This window comes from Bos mutus, chromosome 15 (assembly GCF_027580195.1).
Source record: "Bos mutus isolate GX-2022 chromosome 15, NWIPB_WYAK_1.1, whole genome shotgun sequence".
NCBI lineage: Eukaryota > Metazoa > Chordata > Mammalia > Artiodactyla > Bovidae > Bos > Bos mutus.
Window position 1 is genome coordinate 3,509,696 of NC_091631.1, and position 18,971 is coordinate 3,528,666.

An 18,971-nucleotide genomic window follows, 5' to 3' on the forward strand; every position below is an offset into this window, starting at 1 on the left:
TATGGATTGAGCTTCCCAGGTGGCACAGTGGTAAAGAATCTGCCAGCTAATGCAGGAGACACAAGAGATACAGGTTTGATCCCTGGGTTGTGAAGATCCCCTAGAATAGGAAATGGCAACCCCATCCAGTATTCCTGTCTGGAAAGTTTCATGGACAGAGGAGTCTGGCAGGATGCAGTCCATGGGCTCTCAAAGAATTGGGCACAACTAAGCACTTAGCAGCACAAACACAAAACTGGGGTTTTCTACTCTTTAAGAATATATCTGAAATATGTTTGAAACACTATATACATTGTCAAGTCTATACACACTTTATATCTTATAATCTTAAAATAAGAGATTATATTATAAAAATCCCCTTTTCATGGGTAGTATGGGATATGGTCCTCAAACTAAAACCAAGGGAAAATAGGTCCGATGATATGTTGCTGAATTTCCTGCAGTCAAAGAAATTATCTACTGGACGTAGCATTGGGGCTTCCCTGGTCGCTCAGTCAGTAAAGAATCTGCTTGCAGTGCAGGACACCCGGGTTCAATCTCTGGGTCGAGAAGATCCCCTGGTAAAGGAAATGGCAACCCACTCCAGTATTCTTGACTAGAAAATCCTATGGACAGAAGGAACCTGGTGGGATACAGTCCATGGGGTCGCAAGAGTTGGACATGACTTAGCAACTAAACCACAACCACAACCAAGATGTGAAGAAGTTGTCTACTTCAGAAATATTAAATAGTGGTCAAACAGCTATACTGGATGCTTTGATGTGCTGAATTTTAACACTTTGGATCCAATCTGAAAAAGAATTTTTTCCATATGACTTTTAGAGCTTCTTTTACCTCCTTATTTCTCAAACTATAGATCAGGGGATTCAACATGGGGATCACAATGCCATAAAACACAGAGGCCACTTTCCTATTTTCATGGGAATTATGCGAATAAGACTGTAAGTACATGTAAGAGAGGGTTCCATAGAAAATGGTGACTGCTGTCAGGTGGGAGGCACAGGTGGAGAAGGCTTTTTTCTTTCCTGCATTGGAAGAGATCTTCAGGATGGCAGCCAGGATAAACATGTAGGAAACGATGATGGCCAACACAGTGGATGTCAGATTAAATCCCACAAAGGCAAAAATTAGCATGATGTTGATGTCAGTGTTGGAGCAGAAGAGGGCAAGAACTGGAGGAATGTCACAGAAAAAGTGATTGATGGTATTGCCCTTGCAGAAGACCAGTGAAAATGTAAAACCTGTGTGCACAGATGCATTTGTGGAGCCCATGATGTATGAACCAGCTACCAACTGGATGCAGACTCTTCGGGACATGATGGTGGGATAGTGAAGCGGGTTACAGACGGCGACATAATGGTCCACCGCCGTAGCAGCAAGGAGGTAACAGTCACCGGTTACAAATGTTGTATAAACCAATAATTGTACAACACAGCCCTTGAATGAGATTGATTTATTTTCTATTATGAAGTTTTGCATCATCTTGGGAGTGACAACAGAGGTAAAACAGATATCAACAAAAGCCAAATGCTGTAGGAAAAAGTACATGGGTGTTTGAAGTCTGGAATCTATCTTGATGAGTAGGATCATTCCAATATTACCCACCATAGAGGTCCCATAGATGACCAGAAATACAGTGAGGAGGAAATACTGAAACTCATACTGGACACCAAATCCCAGAAGGAAGAATTCAGTCACTTCAGTGCTATTTCTTGATGTAATGAGCACAAAAAGTCTAGAAAAGACCAAGAGGGAGACCAGGAAAAGAAAAGAAATGGCTTGTTGAATAGAAAAGTCCCTTAACACTTTATGTCACTTTGCAAAAAATTATATTTTCATGGTAATCACTCACAACAGGGTTTATTTATTTCCTAAATTTCTTTCAACGTTTTAAAATAAGAAATAACCACATAAAAACAATATATTAGCTATAGATTCATTTTGAAGACAAAGAAGTTTTCACAGAAGAAGATTCACTTTTAATATTTGGATGCTAAGAAACATAGATTGACATACATTTCACCAAACCTGCCAGTTTCCTTTCCGTGGCCCAATGCTGAACATAAATGAAGCCTCAGAAGCACTGAGAGCCAGCAGAGGTTAAGCACATTCAAATTGCTTAGGCAGTTTCTTCATAGTAGAAAGGCTCATGGCCTTCATAGTAATCATTTAATCAGCAAAGACCTTCATCATAAATGAAACAAAGAATTTCATACTGAGACAACCCAAGCTTAAAACATACACATGTGTCAGATGTGGATGGTAGGACTTGTCTTAGTTTCATTAGCTCTTGAAAAGTCTTCCTAATGTCATATCTATACTTGAATTCAGAGTGATGTAAATCAAGTTGATATAGTAAATGCAATAATAATTATCCTATCAAGATTCTGATTAAGTGGACCACTGATTGCTTCTAGCTTCCTCGAATAAGTACTTGTATCCATGGGTGGCTGCTTCCTTAAAAGTGTTGCATTTCCATTCTTTTACACCAAATTATCCTGAGGAAGGAATTTGCACTAACTTATTTCTTCTTGAAGAAATAAGTTAGTGCAACTGAATTAAAGATAATGATTTCTTATCCTTACAATGAAGTTATCCAACTGTGCTTATTTCTCAAATGGTTTCAGAGAATGAGAGGAGCCCATATCAACAGGAGGCTTAGTCTGCAACATTTTTAGCACTGAAAGCACCTTCTTACTCACCATCTTATTATGGAGGTACATTGCTTGACTTAAAGTTATTTATAAGATGAGGTTATTTCACCTAATATATATATATATATATATATATATATATATATGAAATAAGAGGACTATCTGGCTTTTAAAGAATATCAGTTAAAGGGAAGTACATTGTAAGGATAATGGTACAAAGATAATGGACCAAACATATGGTCATGAATGTCGCAAAAATTTCTCTCTCTAATTAAAAAGTTACTAATTTCAGGAAATTTAACTGGGATTAAAATGATTAATGGCTGAGAAAAACTATAGGTTGCTGAAAATGTGCATAAGTTGTGTTTGACTATTGCTTTACGAAACTATGGATACATGTTTAATATGTGTGTGTGTGTGTGTGTGTGTGTGTGTGTTAATTGCTCAGAAGTGTCTGACTCTTTGTGACTCCATGGACTGTAGCCTGCCAGGCTCCTCTGTCCATGGAATTCTCCAGGCAAGAATATTGGAGTGGGCAGCTGATTCCCTTCTCCACGGGATCATCCCAAACCAGGGACTGAACTCAGGTCTCTTGCATCACAGGTGGATTCTTTACAGTTTGAGCCACCAGGGAAGCCCTTATCCTCACCGTGAACCTACATTCTTCACAAGCCAGATGGTCCTCTTATTTCATATATGTATCGGGGAAAGTACCCTCATCGTATCAGCAGCTCTAAGCCAAGCTATGCACCTCTCTATGTGAGATGATTAGTAAAAATGTACTTTCAGTGTTAGGAACGTTGCAAACTGACTTATGAATAGGTGGGAAACTGAGTGAGAGAAAAAATCACTTTATAAACTTATATATCTCTGCACTGTTTCTTTAGTTTAAAAAATGCTTTTTTAAAAATATTTTTTTTTGTTTTAAAACAAAGATGACCATTTATATTTTATGGATTAACTGATTTGCTCAGGCTTAAGTCTACCATTTTATACTTTTTTATGTGTCTTATTTCTGGTTTTATTTGTTTCCATTTCTGTGAGTCACTTGAATTTTTTAAAGAATGTCACTTTTTAAATTTATTTATAGTGTTTTTTATCACAGATATTTATATAACTTTTTTGTGGCTATTCGAGAGATTCTATCGTGTGTATGAATAGCTGGTCTTACATTTCACCAGCTTGAGTGAAATGCTCTATATATTGAGAATCACATTAGTTAGAATTAATCTTTCTAGTTCTACTGTCAAACATAGTTTAGAAATCTCAAGAGAAAGTCAATTTTATTTATTCATACTTTTCTCTTTCCTTGGCTTTCTTCTTTCTTACTGTTATAAGATATACTATCTAAACCCCAACTAAAAGAAAGAACTTGATTAGGTGCATAGATAAGAATGACACAAATGCTGTGTGTCAGAAACCTACTTCACACAGAACAATATACATGTGTTTCAAAGAAAAGGGAAAACATATGCTTGTTCGAACATCAGTCAAAAAATGAAAGACTGGCTATATTAATAGCAGATGAATAGACTTCACAGCGTATAAAATTACCAAAGATAGTGCGATAGTGTGTAATGATAAAAGGGTTAAGCTACCAAGAAGAAATAGAAATCCTAAGGGTATGAGTACCAAAGAAGACAGATGCAACATATGCGATGCAAAAACTGATAGAACTGAAGGGAAACATAGACAAGCATAGTTATAGTTGGATACATTAGCACTCTTCTCCACACTTGGTAGAACAAACTAGACAGAAAACGATAAGACTATGAAAAAACTCAACAGCACCATCAAACAACTGGATTTAGTAGACATTTACCAAACATGCCATCTAAAAGAGAGTATGAATTTTTTTTATAGCACCAGCAGAATATATGTCAAGGTAGACCATATCCTAAGCCATTAAAAAAAAGTCCTTTAAAAATTTAAAAGAATTGAAATCATGGTGTATCTTCCCTGAACATGATGGTATCAAACATGGTAGCTTTATCTACTATCTTTGCAACTTCCAGTGAATGCATTTTTATTCAGAATGACGGTATAAAAAGGAAGAAGAAAAAATGTAAAGCCTGCTTTGCAATGATGTGAGGTTCAAGGGAGCAAATTTCTGTAAATTTATCCACACGAGGACAAGTATTAAATCAGTGTACATCAAATGGCCATCATAACCCATGCAAATAATACACTATGGGCATAGAATATTGACGCAGTGATTGATCAGTGAATTAAGTCATCCAATTATTTGTTCATTTATGTGCCTTCTCAGGCAACACTCAGCCCTACTGACTTCCCTCACTCCATTTCCATTACATCACCAGTGATGATGGGGTTCCTCCTGCCCTTAGGGCAAAACATGATGAACTTTGACTCTGACCATGCCACCTGCCACTCCCTGCATGCAGTGCAGTGAGACATGGCTGATGTTGAAAAGTGAAATTTATTTTGTTTTACTTACACCAATGCTGCTCCCAGATTCTCTTTCTGCAACTGGTGGAGGCTGACTGCCAAGGCTCCCCGTGGGGTTCCTTCCTGACTGGGAGTTTATAGCTGGGGTTTGAGGGATCACTACTTGATCTCTTGAGAGTCTGAGCTTCTAGAGGCTGTGGAAGAACCGGAAAAAACAGCATTCATTAATTATTCTTTGCTGAATAAAAGTTCATATTTCCAGAGGGGACAAAATGTAATTTTGTCCTTTAGGGAGTTATTGGTTTCACTGTTGAAAGAGTTGCCCTGTTAGTAACAAATTACCTTCCTGAACTCTCTTGCTTTCTCCCTCTGTTTTGTCTTTCTTCCCTGTCTTCTTTCTTTCCTCTTCCCTCCGCTTTTCTCTCCCGGCGTTGTTCAGCCTCCATATGATTGTATTTTTAATAGTCTTTTTTTAGTTGACATCTAATCTTTCCACATTGTGATCAGAAAAGATGCTTGAAGTGATTTCAACTTTTTTGAATTTACTAAGGCTAGATTTTGGGGCTTCCCTGGTGGCTCAGAGGATAAAGCGTCTGCCTGCAATGCAGGAGACCTGGGTTCAATCTCTGGGTTGGGAAGATCCCCTGGAGAAGGAAATGGCAACCCACTCCAGTATTCTTGCCTGGAGAATCCCATGGATAGAGGAGACTGGTGGGCTACAGTCCGCGGGGTTGCAAAGAGTCGGACACAACTGAGAGACTTCACTTTCACTTTTCACGGCTAGATTTATGGCCCAGGATGTGATCTATCCTGGAGAAGGTTTCGTGTGCACTTGAGAAAAAGGTGAAATTCATTGTTTTGGGGTGAAATTTCCTATAGTTATCAATTAGGTCTAACTGGTCTGTTGTATGGAGAAGGCAATGGCACCCCACTCCAGTACTCTTGCCTGGAAAATCCCATGGATGGAGGAGCCTGGTAGGCTGCAGTCCATGTGGTTGCTGAGGGTCAGACAGGACTGAGCGACTTCACTTTCATTTTTCACTTTCATGCATTGGAGAAGGAAATGGCAACCCACTCCAGTGTTCTTGCCTGGAGAATCCCAGGGACGGGGGAGCCTGGTGGGCTGCCATCTCTGGGGTTGCACAGAGTCGGACACGACTGAAGTGACTCAGCAGCAGCAGCAGCAGCAGGTCTATTATATCATTTAAAGTTTGTGTTTCCTTGCTAATTTTCTGTTTAGTTGATCTATCCATAGGTGTGAGTGAGGTATTAAAATCTCCCACTATTATGGTGTTACTGTTAATTTCCCCTTTCATACTTGTTAGCGTTTGTCTTACATATTGCGGTGCTCCTATGTTGGGTGCATATATATTTATAATTGTTATATCATCTTCTTGGATTGACCCCTTGATCATTATGTAGTGTCCTTCTTTGTCTCTTTTCACAGCCTTTACTTCAAAGTTTATTTTATCTGATACGAATTTTGCTACTCCTGCTTTCTTTTGGTCTTTATTTGTGTGAAATATCTTTTTCCAGCCCTTCACTTTCAGTCTGTATGTGTCGCTTGTTTTGAGGTGGGTCTCTTGTAGATACCATAGATAGGGGTCTTGTTTTTGTATCCATTCAGCCAGTCTTTGTCTTTTGGTTGGGGCATTCAACCCATTTATGTTTAAGGTAATTGTTGGTAAGTATGATCCCGTTGCCATTTACTTTGTTGTTTTGGGTTCGAGTTAATAAATCTTTTCTGTGTTTCCTGTTCAGAGAAGATCCTTTAGCATTTGTTGGAGAGCTGGTTTGGTGGTGCTGAATTCTCTCAGCTTTTGCTTGTCTGTAAAGCTTTCGATTTCTCCTTCATATTTGAATGATATCCTTGCTGGGTATACTAATTGGGGTTGTAGGTCTTTCTCTTTCGACACTTTAAGTATGTCCTGCCATTCCCTTCTGGCCTGAAGAATTTCTATTGAAAGATCAACTGTTATCCTTATGGGAATCCCCTTGTGTGTTATTTGCTGCTTTTCCCTTGCTGCTTTTAATATTTGCTCTTTGTTTTTCATCTTCATTAATTTGATTAATATGTGTCTTGGGGGTGTTTCGCCTTGGGTTTTTTTTTTTTTTTTAAATTTTATTTTATTTTTAAACTTTACAATATTGTATTGGTTTTGCCAAATATCGAAATGAATCCACCACAGGTGGATTCCCATCCTGAACCCTCGACCCTCCTACCTCCCCATACCATCCCTCTGGGTCGTCCCAGTGCACCAGCCCTAAGCATCCAGTATCATGCATTGAATCTGGACTGGCGACTCGTTTCATACATGATATTATACATGTTTCAATGTCATTCCCCAAATCTTCCCACCCTCTTCCTCTCCCACAGAGTCCATAAGACTGTTCTATACATCAGTGTCTCTTTTGCTGTCTCGTAAACAGGGTTATTGTTACCATCTTTATAAATTCCATATATATGCATTAGTATACTGTATTGGTGTTTTTCTTTCTGGCTTACTTCACTCTGTATAATAGGCTCCAGTTTCATCCACCTCATTAGAACTGATTCAAATGTATTCTTTTTAATGGCTGAGTAATACTCCATTGTGTATATGTACCACAGCTTTCTTATCCATTCATCTGCTGATGGACATCTAGGTTGATTCCATGTCCTGGCTATTATAAACAGTGCTGTGATGAACATTGGGGTACACGTGTCTCTTTCCCTTCTGGTTTCCTCAGTGTGTATGCCCAGCAGTGGGAATGCTGGATCATAAGGCAGTTCTATTTCCAGTTTTTTTTTTTTTTAATTTTATTTTATTTTTAAACTTTACAATATTGTATTAGTTTTTCCAAATATCGAAACGAATCCGTCACAGGTATACCTGTGTTCCCCATCATGAACGCTCCTCCCTCCTCCCTCCCCATACCCTCCCTCTGGGTCATCTCAGTGCACCAGCCCCAAGCATCCAGTATCATGCATCGAACCTGGACTGGCGACTCGTTTCATACATGATATTATACATGTTTCAATGCCATTCTCCCAAATCTCCCCACCCTCTCCCTCTCCCACAGAGTCCATAAGACTGATCTATACATCAGTGTCTCTTTTGCTGTCTCGTACACAGGGTTATTGTTTCCATCTTTCTAAATTCCATATATATGCGTTAGTATACTGTATTGGTGTTTTTCTTTCTGGCTTACTTCACTCTGTATAATAGGTTCCAGTTTCATCCATCTCATTAGAACTGATTCAAATGTATTCTTTTTAATGGCTGAGTAATACTCCATTGTGTATATGTACCACAGCTTTCTTATCCATTCATCTGCTGATGGGCATCTAGGTTGCTTCCATGTCCTGGCTATTATAAACAGTGCTGCGATGAACAGTGGGGTACACGTGTCTCTTTCCCTTCTGGTTTCCTCAGTGTGTATGCCCAGCATTGGGATTGCTGGATCATAAGGCAGTTCTATTTCCAGTTTTTTAAGGAATCTCCACGCTGTTCTCCATAGTGGCTGTATTAGTTTGCATTCCCACCAACAGTGTAAGAGGGTTCCCTTTTCTCCACACCCTCTCCAGCATTTATTGCTTGTAGACTTTTGTATCACAGCCATTCTGACTGGTGTGAAATGGTACCTCATAGTGGTTTTGATTTGCATTTCTCTGATAATGAGTGATGTTGAGCATCTTTTCATGTGTTTGTTAGCCATCTGTATGTCTTCTTTGGAGAAATGTCTATTTAGTTCTTTGGCCCATTTTTTGATTGGGTCATTTATTTTTCTGGAGTTGAGCTGTAGGAGTTGCTTGTATATTTTTGAGATTAGTTGTTTGTCAGTTGCTTCATTTGCTATTATTTTCTCCCATTCTGAAGGCTGTCTTTTCACCTTGCTAATAGTTTCCTTTGATGTGCAGAAGCTTTTAAGGTTAATTAGGTCCCATTTGTTTATTTTTGCTTTTATTTCCAATATTCTGGGAGGTGGGTCATAGAGGATCCTGCTGTGATGTATGTCAGAGAGTGTTTTGCCTATGTTCTCCTCTAGGAGTTTTATAGTTTCTGGTCTTAACGTTGAGATCTTTAATCCATTTTGAGTTTATTTTTGTATATGGTGTTAGAAAGTGTTCTAGTTTCATTCTTTTACAAGTGGTTGACCAGATTTCCCAGCACCACTTGTTAAAGAGATTGTCTTTAATCCATTGTATATTCTTGCCTCCTTTGTCAAAGATAAGGTGTCCGTATGTGTGTGGATTTATCTCTGGGCTTTCTATTTTGTTCCATTGATCTATATTTCTGTCTTTGTGCCAGTACCATACTGTCTTGATGACTGTGGCTTTGTAGTAGAGCCTGAAGTCAGGTAGGTTGATTTCTCCAGTTCCATTCTTCTTTCTCAAGATCGCTTTGGCTATTCGAGGTTTTTTGTATTTCCATACCAATTGTGAAATTATTTGTTCTAGGTCTGTGAAGAATACCGTAGGTAGCTTGATAGGGATTACATTGAATCTATAAATTGCTTTGGGTAGTATACTCATTTTCACTATATTGATTCTTCCAATCCATGAACATGGTATATTTCTGCATCTATTAGTGTCCTCTTTGATTTCTTTCACCAGTGTTTTATAGTTTTCTATAAATAGGTCTTTAGTTTCTTTAGGTAGATATATTCCTAAGTATTTTATTCTTTCCGTTGCAATGGTGAATGGAATTGTTTCCTTAATTTCTCTTTCTATTTTCTCATTATTAGTGTATAGGAATGCAAGGGATTTCTGTGTGTTGATTTTATATCCTGCAACTTTACTGTATTCATTGACTAGTTCTAGTAATTTTCTGGTGGAGTCTTTAGGGTTTTCTATGTAGAGGATCATGTCATCTGCAAACAATGAGAGTTTTACTTTTCTTTTCCAATGTGGATTCCTTTTATTCCTTTTTCTGCTCTGATTGCTGTGGCCAAAACTTCCAAAACTATGTTGAATGGTAATGGTGAAAGTGGGCACCCTTGTCTTGTTCCTGACTTTAGAGGAAATGCTTTCAATTTTTCACCATTGAGGATAATGTTTGCTGTGGGTTTGTCATATATAGCTTTTATTATGTTGAGGTATGTTCCTTCTATTCCTGCTTTCTGGAGAGTTTTTATCATAAATGGATGTTGAGTTTTGTCAAAGGCTTTCTCTGCATCTATTGAGATAATCATATGGTTTTTATTTTTCAATTTGTTAATGCGGTGTATTTCACTGATTGATTTGCGGATATTGAAGAATCCTTGCATCCTTGGGATAAAGCCCACTTGGCCATGGTGTATGATCTTTTTAATGTGTTTTTGGATTCTGATTGCTAGAATTTTGTTAAGGATTTTTGCATCTATGTTCATCAGTGATATTGGCCTGTAGTTTTCTTTTTTTGTGGCATTTTTGTCAGGTTTTAGTATTAGGGTGATGGTGGCCTCATAGAATGAGTTTGGAAGTTTACCTTCCTCTGCAATTTTCTGGAAGAGTTTGAGTAGGATAGGTGTTAGCTCTTCTCTAAATTTTTGGTAGAATTCAACTGTGAAGCTGTCTGGACCTGGGCTTTTGTTTGCTGGAAGAGTTTTGATTACAGTTTCAATTTCTGTGCTTGTGATTGGTCTGTTAAGATTTTTTATTTCTTCCTGGTCCAGTTTTGGAAAGTTGTACTTTTCTAAGAATTTGTTCATTTCTTCCACGTTGTCCATTTTATTGGCATAAATTGTTGGTAGTAGTCTCTTATGATCCTTTGTATTTCTGTGCTGTCTGTTGTGATCTCTCCATTTTCATTGCTAATTTTATTGATTTGATTTTTCTCCCTTTGTTTCTTGATGAGTCTGGCTAATGGTTTGTCAGTTTTATTTATCCTTTCAAAGAACAAGCTTTTGGCTTTGTTGATTTTTGCTATGGTCTCTTTTGTTTCTTTTGCATTTATTTCTGCCCTAATTTTTAAGGCTTCTTTCCTTCTACTAACCCTGGGGTTCTTCATTTCTTCCTTTTCTAGTTGCTTTAGGTGTAGAGTTAGGTTATTTATTTGACTTTTTTCTTGTTTCTTGAGGTGTGCCTGTATTGCTATGAACTTTCCCCTTAGGACTGCTTTTACAGTGTCCCACAGGTTTTGGGTTGTTGCGTTTTCATTTTCATTCGTTTCTATGCAAATTTTGATTTCTTTTTTGATTTCTTCTATGATTTGTTGGTTATTCAGCAGTGTGTTGTTCAGCTTCCATATGTTGGAATTTTTAATAGTTTTTCTTCTGTAATTGAGATCTAATCTTACTGCATTGTGGTCAGAGAAGATGCTTGGAATGATTTCTATTTTTTTGAATTTCCCAAGGCTACATTTATGGCCCAGGATGTGATCTATCCTGGAGAAGGTTCCATGTGCGCTTGAGAAAAAGGTGAAATTCATTGTTTTGGGATGAAATGTCCTATAGATATCAATTAGGTCTAACTGGTCTATTGTATCATTTAACGTTTGTGTTTCCTTGTTAATTTTCTGTTTAGTTGATCTATCCATAGATGTGAGTGGGTATTAAAGTCTCCCACTATTATTGTGTTATGGTTAATTTCTCCTTTCATACTTGTTAGCATTTGTCTTACATATATTTATAATTGTTATATCTTCTTCTTGGATTGATCCTTTGATCATTATGTAGTGACCGTCTTTGTCTCTTTTCACAGCCTTTGTTTTAAAGTCTATTTTATCTGATATGAGTATTGCTACTCCTGCTTTCTTTTGGTCCCTATTTGCATGGAAAATCTTTTTCCAGCCCTTCATTTTCAGTCTGTATGTGTCCCCTGTCTTGAGGTGGGTCTCTTGTAGACAACATATGTAGGGGTCTTGTTTTTGTATCCATTCAGCCAGTCTTTGTCTTTTGGTTGGGGCATTCAACCCATTTATGTTTAAGGTAATTACTGATAAGTATGATCCCGTTGCCATTTACTTTATTGTTTTGGTTTTGAATTTATACACCGTTTTTGTGTTTCCTGTCTAGAGAATATCCTTTAGTATTTGTTGGAGAGCTGGTTTGGTGGTGCAGAATTCTCTCAGCTTTTGCTTGTCTGAGAAGCTTTTGATTTCTCCTTCATATTTGAATGAGATCCTTGCTGGGTACAATAATCTGGGCTGTAGGTTATTTCCTTTCATCACTTTAAGTATGTCTTGCCATTCCCTCCTGCCTTGGAGAGTTTCTATTGAAAGATCAGCTGTTATCCTTATGGGAATTCCCTTGTGTGTTATTTGTTGTTTTTCCCTTGCTGCTTTTAATATTTGTTCTTTGTGTTTGATCTTTGTTAATTTGATTAATATGTGTCTTGGGGTGTTTGGCCTTGGGTTTATTCTGTTTGGGACTCTCTGGGTTTCTTGGACTTGAGTGATTATTTCCTTCCCCATTTTAGGGAAGTTTTCAACTATTATCTCCTCAAGTATTTTCTCATGGTCTTTCTTTTTGTCTTCTTCTTCTGGGACCCCTATGATTTGAATGTTGTAGTGTTTAATATTGTCCTGGAGGTCTCTGAGATTGTCCTCATTTCTTTTAATTGGTTTTTCTTTTTTCCTCTCTGATTCATTTATTTCTACCATTCTATCTTCTAATTCACTAATCCTATCTTCTGCCTCTGTTATTCTACTATTTGTTGCCTCCAGAGTGTTTTTTATTTCATTTATTGCATTATTCATTATATATAGACTCTTTTTTATTTCTTCTAGGTCCTTGTTAAACCTTTCTTGCATCTTCTCAATCCTTGTCTCCAGGCTATTTACCTGTGATTCCATTTTGATTTCAAGATTTTGGATCAATTTCACTATCATTATTCAGAATTCTTTATCAGATAGATTCCCTATCTCTTCCTCTTTTGTTTGGTTTGGTTGGCATTTATCCTGTTCCTTTACCTGCTGGGTATTCCTCTGTCTCTTCATCTCGTTTAAATTGCTGAGTTTGGGGTGTCCTTTCTGTATTCTGGCAGTTTGTGGAGTTCTTTTTATTTTGGCATTTCCTCACTGTGTGTGGGTTTGTACAGGTGGCTTGTCAAGGTTTCTTGGTTAGGGAAGCTTGTGTTGGTGTTCTGGTGGGTGGAGCTGTATTTCTTCTCTCTGGAGTGCAATGAAGTGTCCAGTAATGAGGTATGAGATGTCTATGGTTTTGGGGTGACTTTGGGCAGCCTGTATCTTGGAGCTCACGGCTGTGTTCTTGTGTTGCTGGAGAATTTGCTTGGTATGTCTTGCCCTGGAACTTGTTGGCCCTTGTGTGGTGCTTGGTTTCAGTGTAGGTATGGAGGTGTTTGATGAGCTCCTGTCAATTAATGTTTCCGGGAGTCAGGGTTTGGACTTAAGCCTCCTGCTTCCAGTTATCGGTCCTATTTTTACAGTCGTTTCAAAACTTCTCCTTCTATACAGCACCATTGATAAAACATCTACGCTAAAGATGAAAAGTTTCTCCACCGTGAGGGTCACCCAGGGAGGTTCACAGCATTACATGGAGAAGAGAAGAGGGAGGAGGGAGTTAGAGGTGACCCGAATGAGATAAGGTGGAATCAATAGAGGAGAGAATGGGCTAGCCAGTACTCACTTCCTTATGTGCACTCCACAACTGGACCACTCAGAGATGTTCACAGAGTTATACAGAGAAGAGAAGAAGGAGGAAGGAGACAGAGGTGGCCAGGAGGATAAAAGGGGGGAATGAAAAGGAGGGAGACAGATCTAGCCAGTAATCAGTTCCCTAAGTGTTCTCCACCATCTGGAACACACAGAAATTCACAGAGTTGGGTAGAGTAGAGAGGGTTTAGGGAGGAGACACAGGCGACCTGGTGGAGAAAAAGGAGAGTCCAAGGGAGAGAGAGCAGTCAAGCCAGTAATCTCACTCCCTAGTGAAAAATGAGTACTGAAGACTGGATTCTTAAAGGTACAGAATTGGTAACAAATACATAAAAGCAGAAATTAAAAATCTAGAGTAGAGTTTGGAATTTCAAAAATACAATGTTAAAGAAAAGAAGAAGGAAAAGAAAGAGAGAAAAAACAAACAAACAAAAACAAACAAAGTCGCAAAAATTATAAAGAAAATATAGGTACAAAATTGATAACAAATACCAAAAAGCAAAAGTTAAAAATCTAGAGTAGAGTTTGGAATTTCAAAAATACAATGTTAAAAAAAAGAAGAGAAAGAAAGAGAAAAAAAAAAACCTCACAAAAATTATATAAAAAAAAAAATATAGGTACAAAATTGATAACAAATACCAAAAAGTTAAAATTAAATATCTAGAGTAGAGTTTGGAATTTCAAAAATGCAATGTTAAAGAAAAGAAGAAAAAAAAAGTCAAAAAAAATTATAAAAAATATATATATGAAGTTTGCTTTAAAAAAATAGGGTCTTTTTTTTTTTGCTAAGTAATAGTAGGTTATAAAATTGAAAATTAAAGGAATAATAGAGGACTTAAAATTCTTTAAAAAATTTAAAAGAAAGACAGAAAGAAAGAATGATCATAAAAATAGTAAAAATATATCTAGGACTTTCTCTAGTTTTGTTGTGGGTATTGTGGGTTCAGTTCATTTTCGGCTAGTTCCTTCGTCTGACTTATATTTCTCAAGATCTATAGGCCCCTTCCTATGTAGTCGGTATTAACCACAGGGTTTTAATCTATTGCCTGTAGCTTCCAAGGCGGTTCCCTCTGTTATAGATTCTTCTGTTTGCTGGTCTCTTCAGTGTCTGGTTTCCACCCTGACACAAAGGGGACGGTGGAGGACACTTTTTGTTTTTTTAGGCTCACTTGTTCAGTCATGCTGTGGAGAGGGAGGGACGATGCAAGCAAATAACACTGGCATGTGCTCACAGTGCCTCAGCCACACTGGGCCTGCCCCTGCTCACGGCGCATGTAGCCTCCCTGCCCACACTGCTCAGGCTCTAGGCTGCTCCGCCAGGAACCATCTGTGTCCGGCCCTGGGCTGCTTGTACCTCCCAGGTCCAAGCCTCTCAGGTTCAGGCACTTGGGTAGTCCTCAGGGGCACAGACTTGGTTGGGCCTGCGTTTTGTGCCCTTCCCAGGTCCAAGCATCTCAGGTGATGAGGTGTTTGGTGAGCGTGACTGCTGCGACTTATCACCTCCCTGCCGCTCAGTTATCTAGGTGTACGACTGGCGCACCTTCTCAGGCAGGTGTTGACCGTCCAGTCACCCAAGAAGTTTTAGTTAGCAAAGAAGCCTGCTTACAGTTTTATAGATAATGTCTCTCTGGGGCTGCAATTGCCCCCTTCCAGCTCTGGCTGCCTGTCACCGGAGGGGGATGGTCTCTAGCCGGCTATCTCTGTTCAGTCCTCTGTTCCGTGCGCGGGCCTGGCGGTGTCTTAGGTTAGGGCTGGCTTTCGCATGGTAGACATCCCACAGTCTGGTTTGCTAGCCCAAATTATTTCGCTCAGATAGCACTCTGGGTATTCAGGCCAGATCCTTACTCTAAGCGATGCAGCCCACGCTGCGCCTCCCTGCCCAGCCCCTGCTTGCTAGTGGCGTGTGCAGGCGTCTACACTGCTTCTCTGCTGGGGAGTTACCACAGGGCTCGTAATCTGCGGTTTTTAATTGTTTATTTATTTTTCCTCCCTGTTATGTTGCCCTCTGTGCTTCCAAGGCTCGGCACAGATTCAGCAGTGAGAAGGTTTCCTGGTGTTTGGAAACTTCTTTCTTTTTAAGACTCCCTTCCTGGGATGGAACTCTGTCCCTCCCTCTTTTGTCTCTTTTTTTGTCTTTTATATTTTTTCCTACCTCCTTTCGAAGACTTGGGTTGCTTTTCTGGGTGCCTGATGGCCTCTGCCGGCATTTAGAAGTTGTTTTGTGGAATTCACCTGTCGTTTAAATGTTCTTTTGATGAATTTGTGGGGGAGAAAGTGTTCTCCCCGTCCTACTCCTCCGCCATCTTGGCTCCTCCCTTGCCTTGGGTTTATTCTATTTGGGACTCTCTAGTTTTCTTGGACTTGGGTGTCTATTTCCTTCCCCATTTTAGGGAAGTTTTCAACTATTATCTCCTCAAGGATTTTCTCATGGCCTTTCTTTTTGTCTTCTTCTTCTGGGACTCCTGTGATTTGAATGTTGGGGCGTTTAACATTGTCCCAGAGGTCTCTGAGGTTGTCCTCATTTATTTTAATTCTTTTTCCTTTTTCCCTCTCTGCTTCATTTATTTCTACCATTCTATCTTCCACCTCACTTATCCTGTCTTCTGCCTCTGTTATTCTACTGTTGGTTCCCTCCAGAGTGCTTTTGATCTTAGTTATTGCATTATTCATTATATATCAACTCTTTTTTATTTATTCTGGGTCCTTGTTAAACCTTTCTTGCATCTTCTCAATCCTTGTCTCCAGTTTATTTATCTGTAATCCATTTTGTTTTCAAGATTTTCCAATCATTTTTACTATTCTTATTCTGAATTCTTTTTCAGGTGTACTCCCTCTCTCTTCCTCTTTTGTTTGGTTTGGTGGGCATTTATCATGTTCCTTTATAAAGCAGTACATTTATTTTACATTTCAGGTTTATGCAATAATTGAAACCAAACATATGAGGATCCTCTTTGTAGACAATTTAGGGAACTTGTTTAAATGAATTGAAAACCATGAACCTCAATTTTAATATTGATTATATACAAAATTGGGGTTTTCTAATCTTTAAGAATATATTTGCAATATATTTGAAATAACTATATACTTTGTGATGTCTATACATACTTATATGTTAAATAATCTCAATACAGTCCCTTTTCATGGGTAGTGTGGAACATGTTTCTCAAACTAAGTCCAAGGGAAAAGTAGAGATGAGATGAGATGTTACTATGTTGTGCGCTCAGTCGCTCAGTCATGGTCAACTCTTTGTGACCCCATGGACTGTATGTAGCCTGCCAAGCTCCTCTGTCCATGGAATTCTCCAAGCAAGAATAATGGAATGGGTGGCCATTTCCTTCTCCAGTTACTATATTACTTTCACTCAAAGAAATTATCTGTTGAAGAAAGAAGCATTAGTTTAAGATGTGAGCATTTTCTCTATTTCAAAATACCAAATAGTGTTTAAACATCTCTACTGGATGACTTGATGTGCTGAATTTTACAATTTGGTCCAACCTAGAAGAATTTTTTTTTCCATATGACTTTTAGAGATTCTTTAACGTCCTTATTTCTCAAACTGTAGATGAGGGGGTTTAACATGGGAATCACAATGCCATAAAACATGGAGGCCACTTTCATATTCTCCTGGGAATTATTAGAATGAGGTTGTAAGTACATGTAAGAGAGGGTTCCATAGAAAATGGTGACTGCAGCCAGGTGGGAGGCACAGGTGGAGAAGGCTTTTTTCCTCCCTGTAGTAGAGGACATCTTTAGGATGGTAGTGATGATATTTCCATAGGAAAAGATGATAACCAACTCGGTAAATATTAAGTTAAATCCCACAAAGACAGCAAGTAGCATGATGTTGATGTCAATGTTGGAGCATGAAAGGGCAAGAATTGGAGGGACATCGCAGAAAAAGTGATTGATAGTATTACCCTTGCAAAAGACCAGTGAAAATGTAAAACCTGTGTGCACAGATGCATTTATGAAGCCCATGATGTATGAACCAGCTACCAATGGGATGCAGACTCTTCGGGACATGACTGTGGGATAGTGAAGCGGGTTACAGATGGCCACATAACGGTCCACCGCCATAGTAGCAAGGAGGTAACAGTCACTGGTCGCAAATGTTGCATAAATCAATAACTGCATGACACAGCCCTTGAATGATATTAATTTGCTTCCTACTGTGAAGTTTTGCAGCATCTTGGGAGTGATAGCAGAAGTATAACAGATATCTACAAAAGCTAAATGTTGTAGGAAAAAGTACATTGGTGTTTGGAGTCTGGAATCTGTCTTGATGAGTAGGATCATTCCAATATTACCCACCATGGAGGTCACATAGATGACCAGAAATCCAGTGAAGAGGAAATACTGATACTTATATTGTGCACCAAATCCCAGTAGAAAGAATTCAGTCACTTCAGTGCTATTTCCTTCTGTCATGAGTAAAAAAGTCTAGAAAGGACCAAGATGAGGACCAAGAACAGACAAGAAATCTTTGTGATTTGTTGAGTAGTAAAAGGTCTTAACTCTTCATGTCACTTTGTAAAAAATAGATTTTTATGGCAATCACTCATAACAAGGTTTATTTCTTTCCAAATATTTCTTTCTATTTTCTTGATAAGAAACCACCACATAAAAGTAACATGTAAGCCTTGGATTCAGTTTTGAAACAAAGAAGTTTTCACAGACGAAGTTTCACTTCTAAAATCTGTGATTCTAGGAAACATAGATTAACATACATTTCAGATATCTAAAGTTTCGTAAAGCAATAGTCAAACATAATTACATACATTTAAGCAACCTATAGTTTTCCTCAGCCATTTATCATTTAAACCTAGTTTTAGATCTCAAAATTAGTAGAATCTTAATTAGACAAAGAAATTTTTGAGATTTATTCATGACCATGTATGTTTGAGGCTCAGAAAATCTGTACCACTATTCTTACCATGCACTTCCCTATATATGATATTCTTCACAAGCCAGACAGTCCTCTCATTTCATATATATATCAGGGTAAAGGAGTCTCATGTAAATAACTCTAAGTCATCTATATACCTCCATACTTGAGGTGGCTAGTAAGGATGTGTTTAGTGTTAGGGGCTTCCATGGTGGCTCAGATGGTAAAGCATCTGCCTACAATGAGGGAGACCTGGGTTCAATCCTGGGGTCGGGAAGATCTCCTGGAGAAGGAAATGGCAATCCACTCCATGGATGGAGGAGCCTGGCAGGCTACAGTCCATGGGGTCGCAAAGAGTCAGACACGACTGAGCAACTTCACTTTCTTTAGTGTTAGGAATGTTACAGACTAAGCCTCTTACTGACATGAGCTCCTCTGAAGCTCCCA

General features: G+C 38.6%; 2 protein-coding genes across 2 annotated transcripts; both read right to left on the reverse strand.

Annotated features, from left to right (window-relative positions):
* Positions 1 to 771: 771 nt before the first annotated feature.
* Positions 772 to 5,509, reverse strand: LOC102270282 (olfactory receptor 5AK2). Its single transcript, XM_005911578.2, has 2 exons — positions 5,406 to 5,509; positions 772 to 1,735 (listed from the first exon to the last, which is right to left on the reverse strand). Exons 1-2 carry the CDS (start codon positions 5,507 to 5,509, stop codon positions 772 to 774), a joined length of 1,068 nt encoding a protein of 355 aa, XP_005911640.2.
* Positions 5,510 to 17,134: 11,625 nt separating this feature from the next.
* LOC102286859 (putative olfactory receptor 5AK3) lies at positions 17,135 to 18,067 on the reverse strand. Its single transcript, XM_014477827.1, has one exon. It carries the CDS (start codon positions 18,065 to 18,067, stop codon positions 17,135 to 17,137), a length of 933 nt encoding a protein of 310 aa, XP_014333313.1.
* Between the last annotated feature and the right edge of the window lie 904 nt (positions 18,068 to 18,971).

Coding starts and splice junctions, on each gene's coding strand:
- LOC102270282 (XM_005911578.2), bottom strand. CDS start 5,509: ATGGAGGCTGAACAACGCCGGGAGAGAAAAGCGGAGGGAAGAGGAAAG. Junction 1,736..5,405: donor AAGCAAGAGAGTTCAGGAAG/GTAATTTGTTAC, acceptor GGTCTTTTCTAG/ACTTTTTGTGCTCATTACAT.
- LOC102286859 (XM_014477827.1), bottom strand. CDS start 18,067: ATGACAGAAGGAAATAGCACTGAAGTGACTGAATTCTTTCTACTGGGA.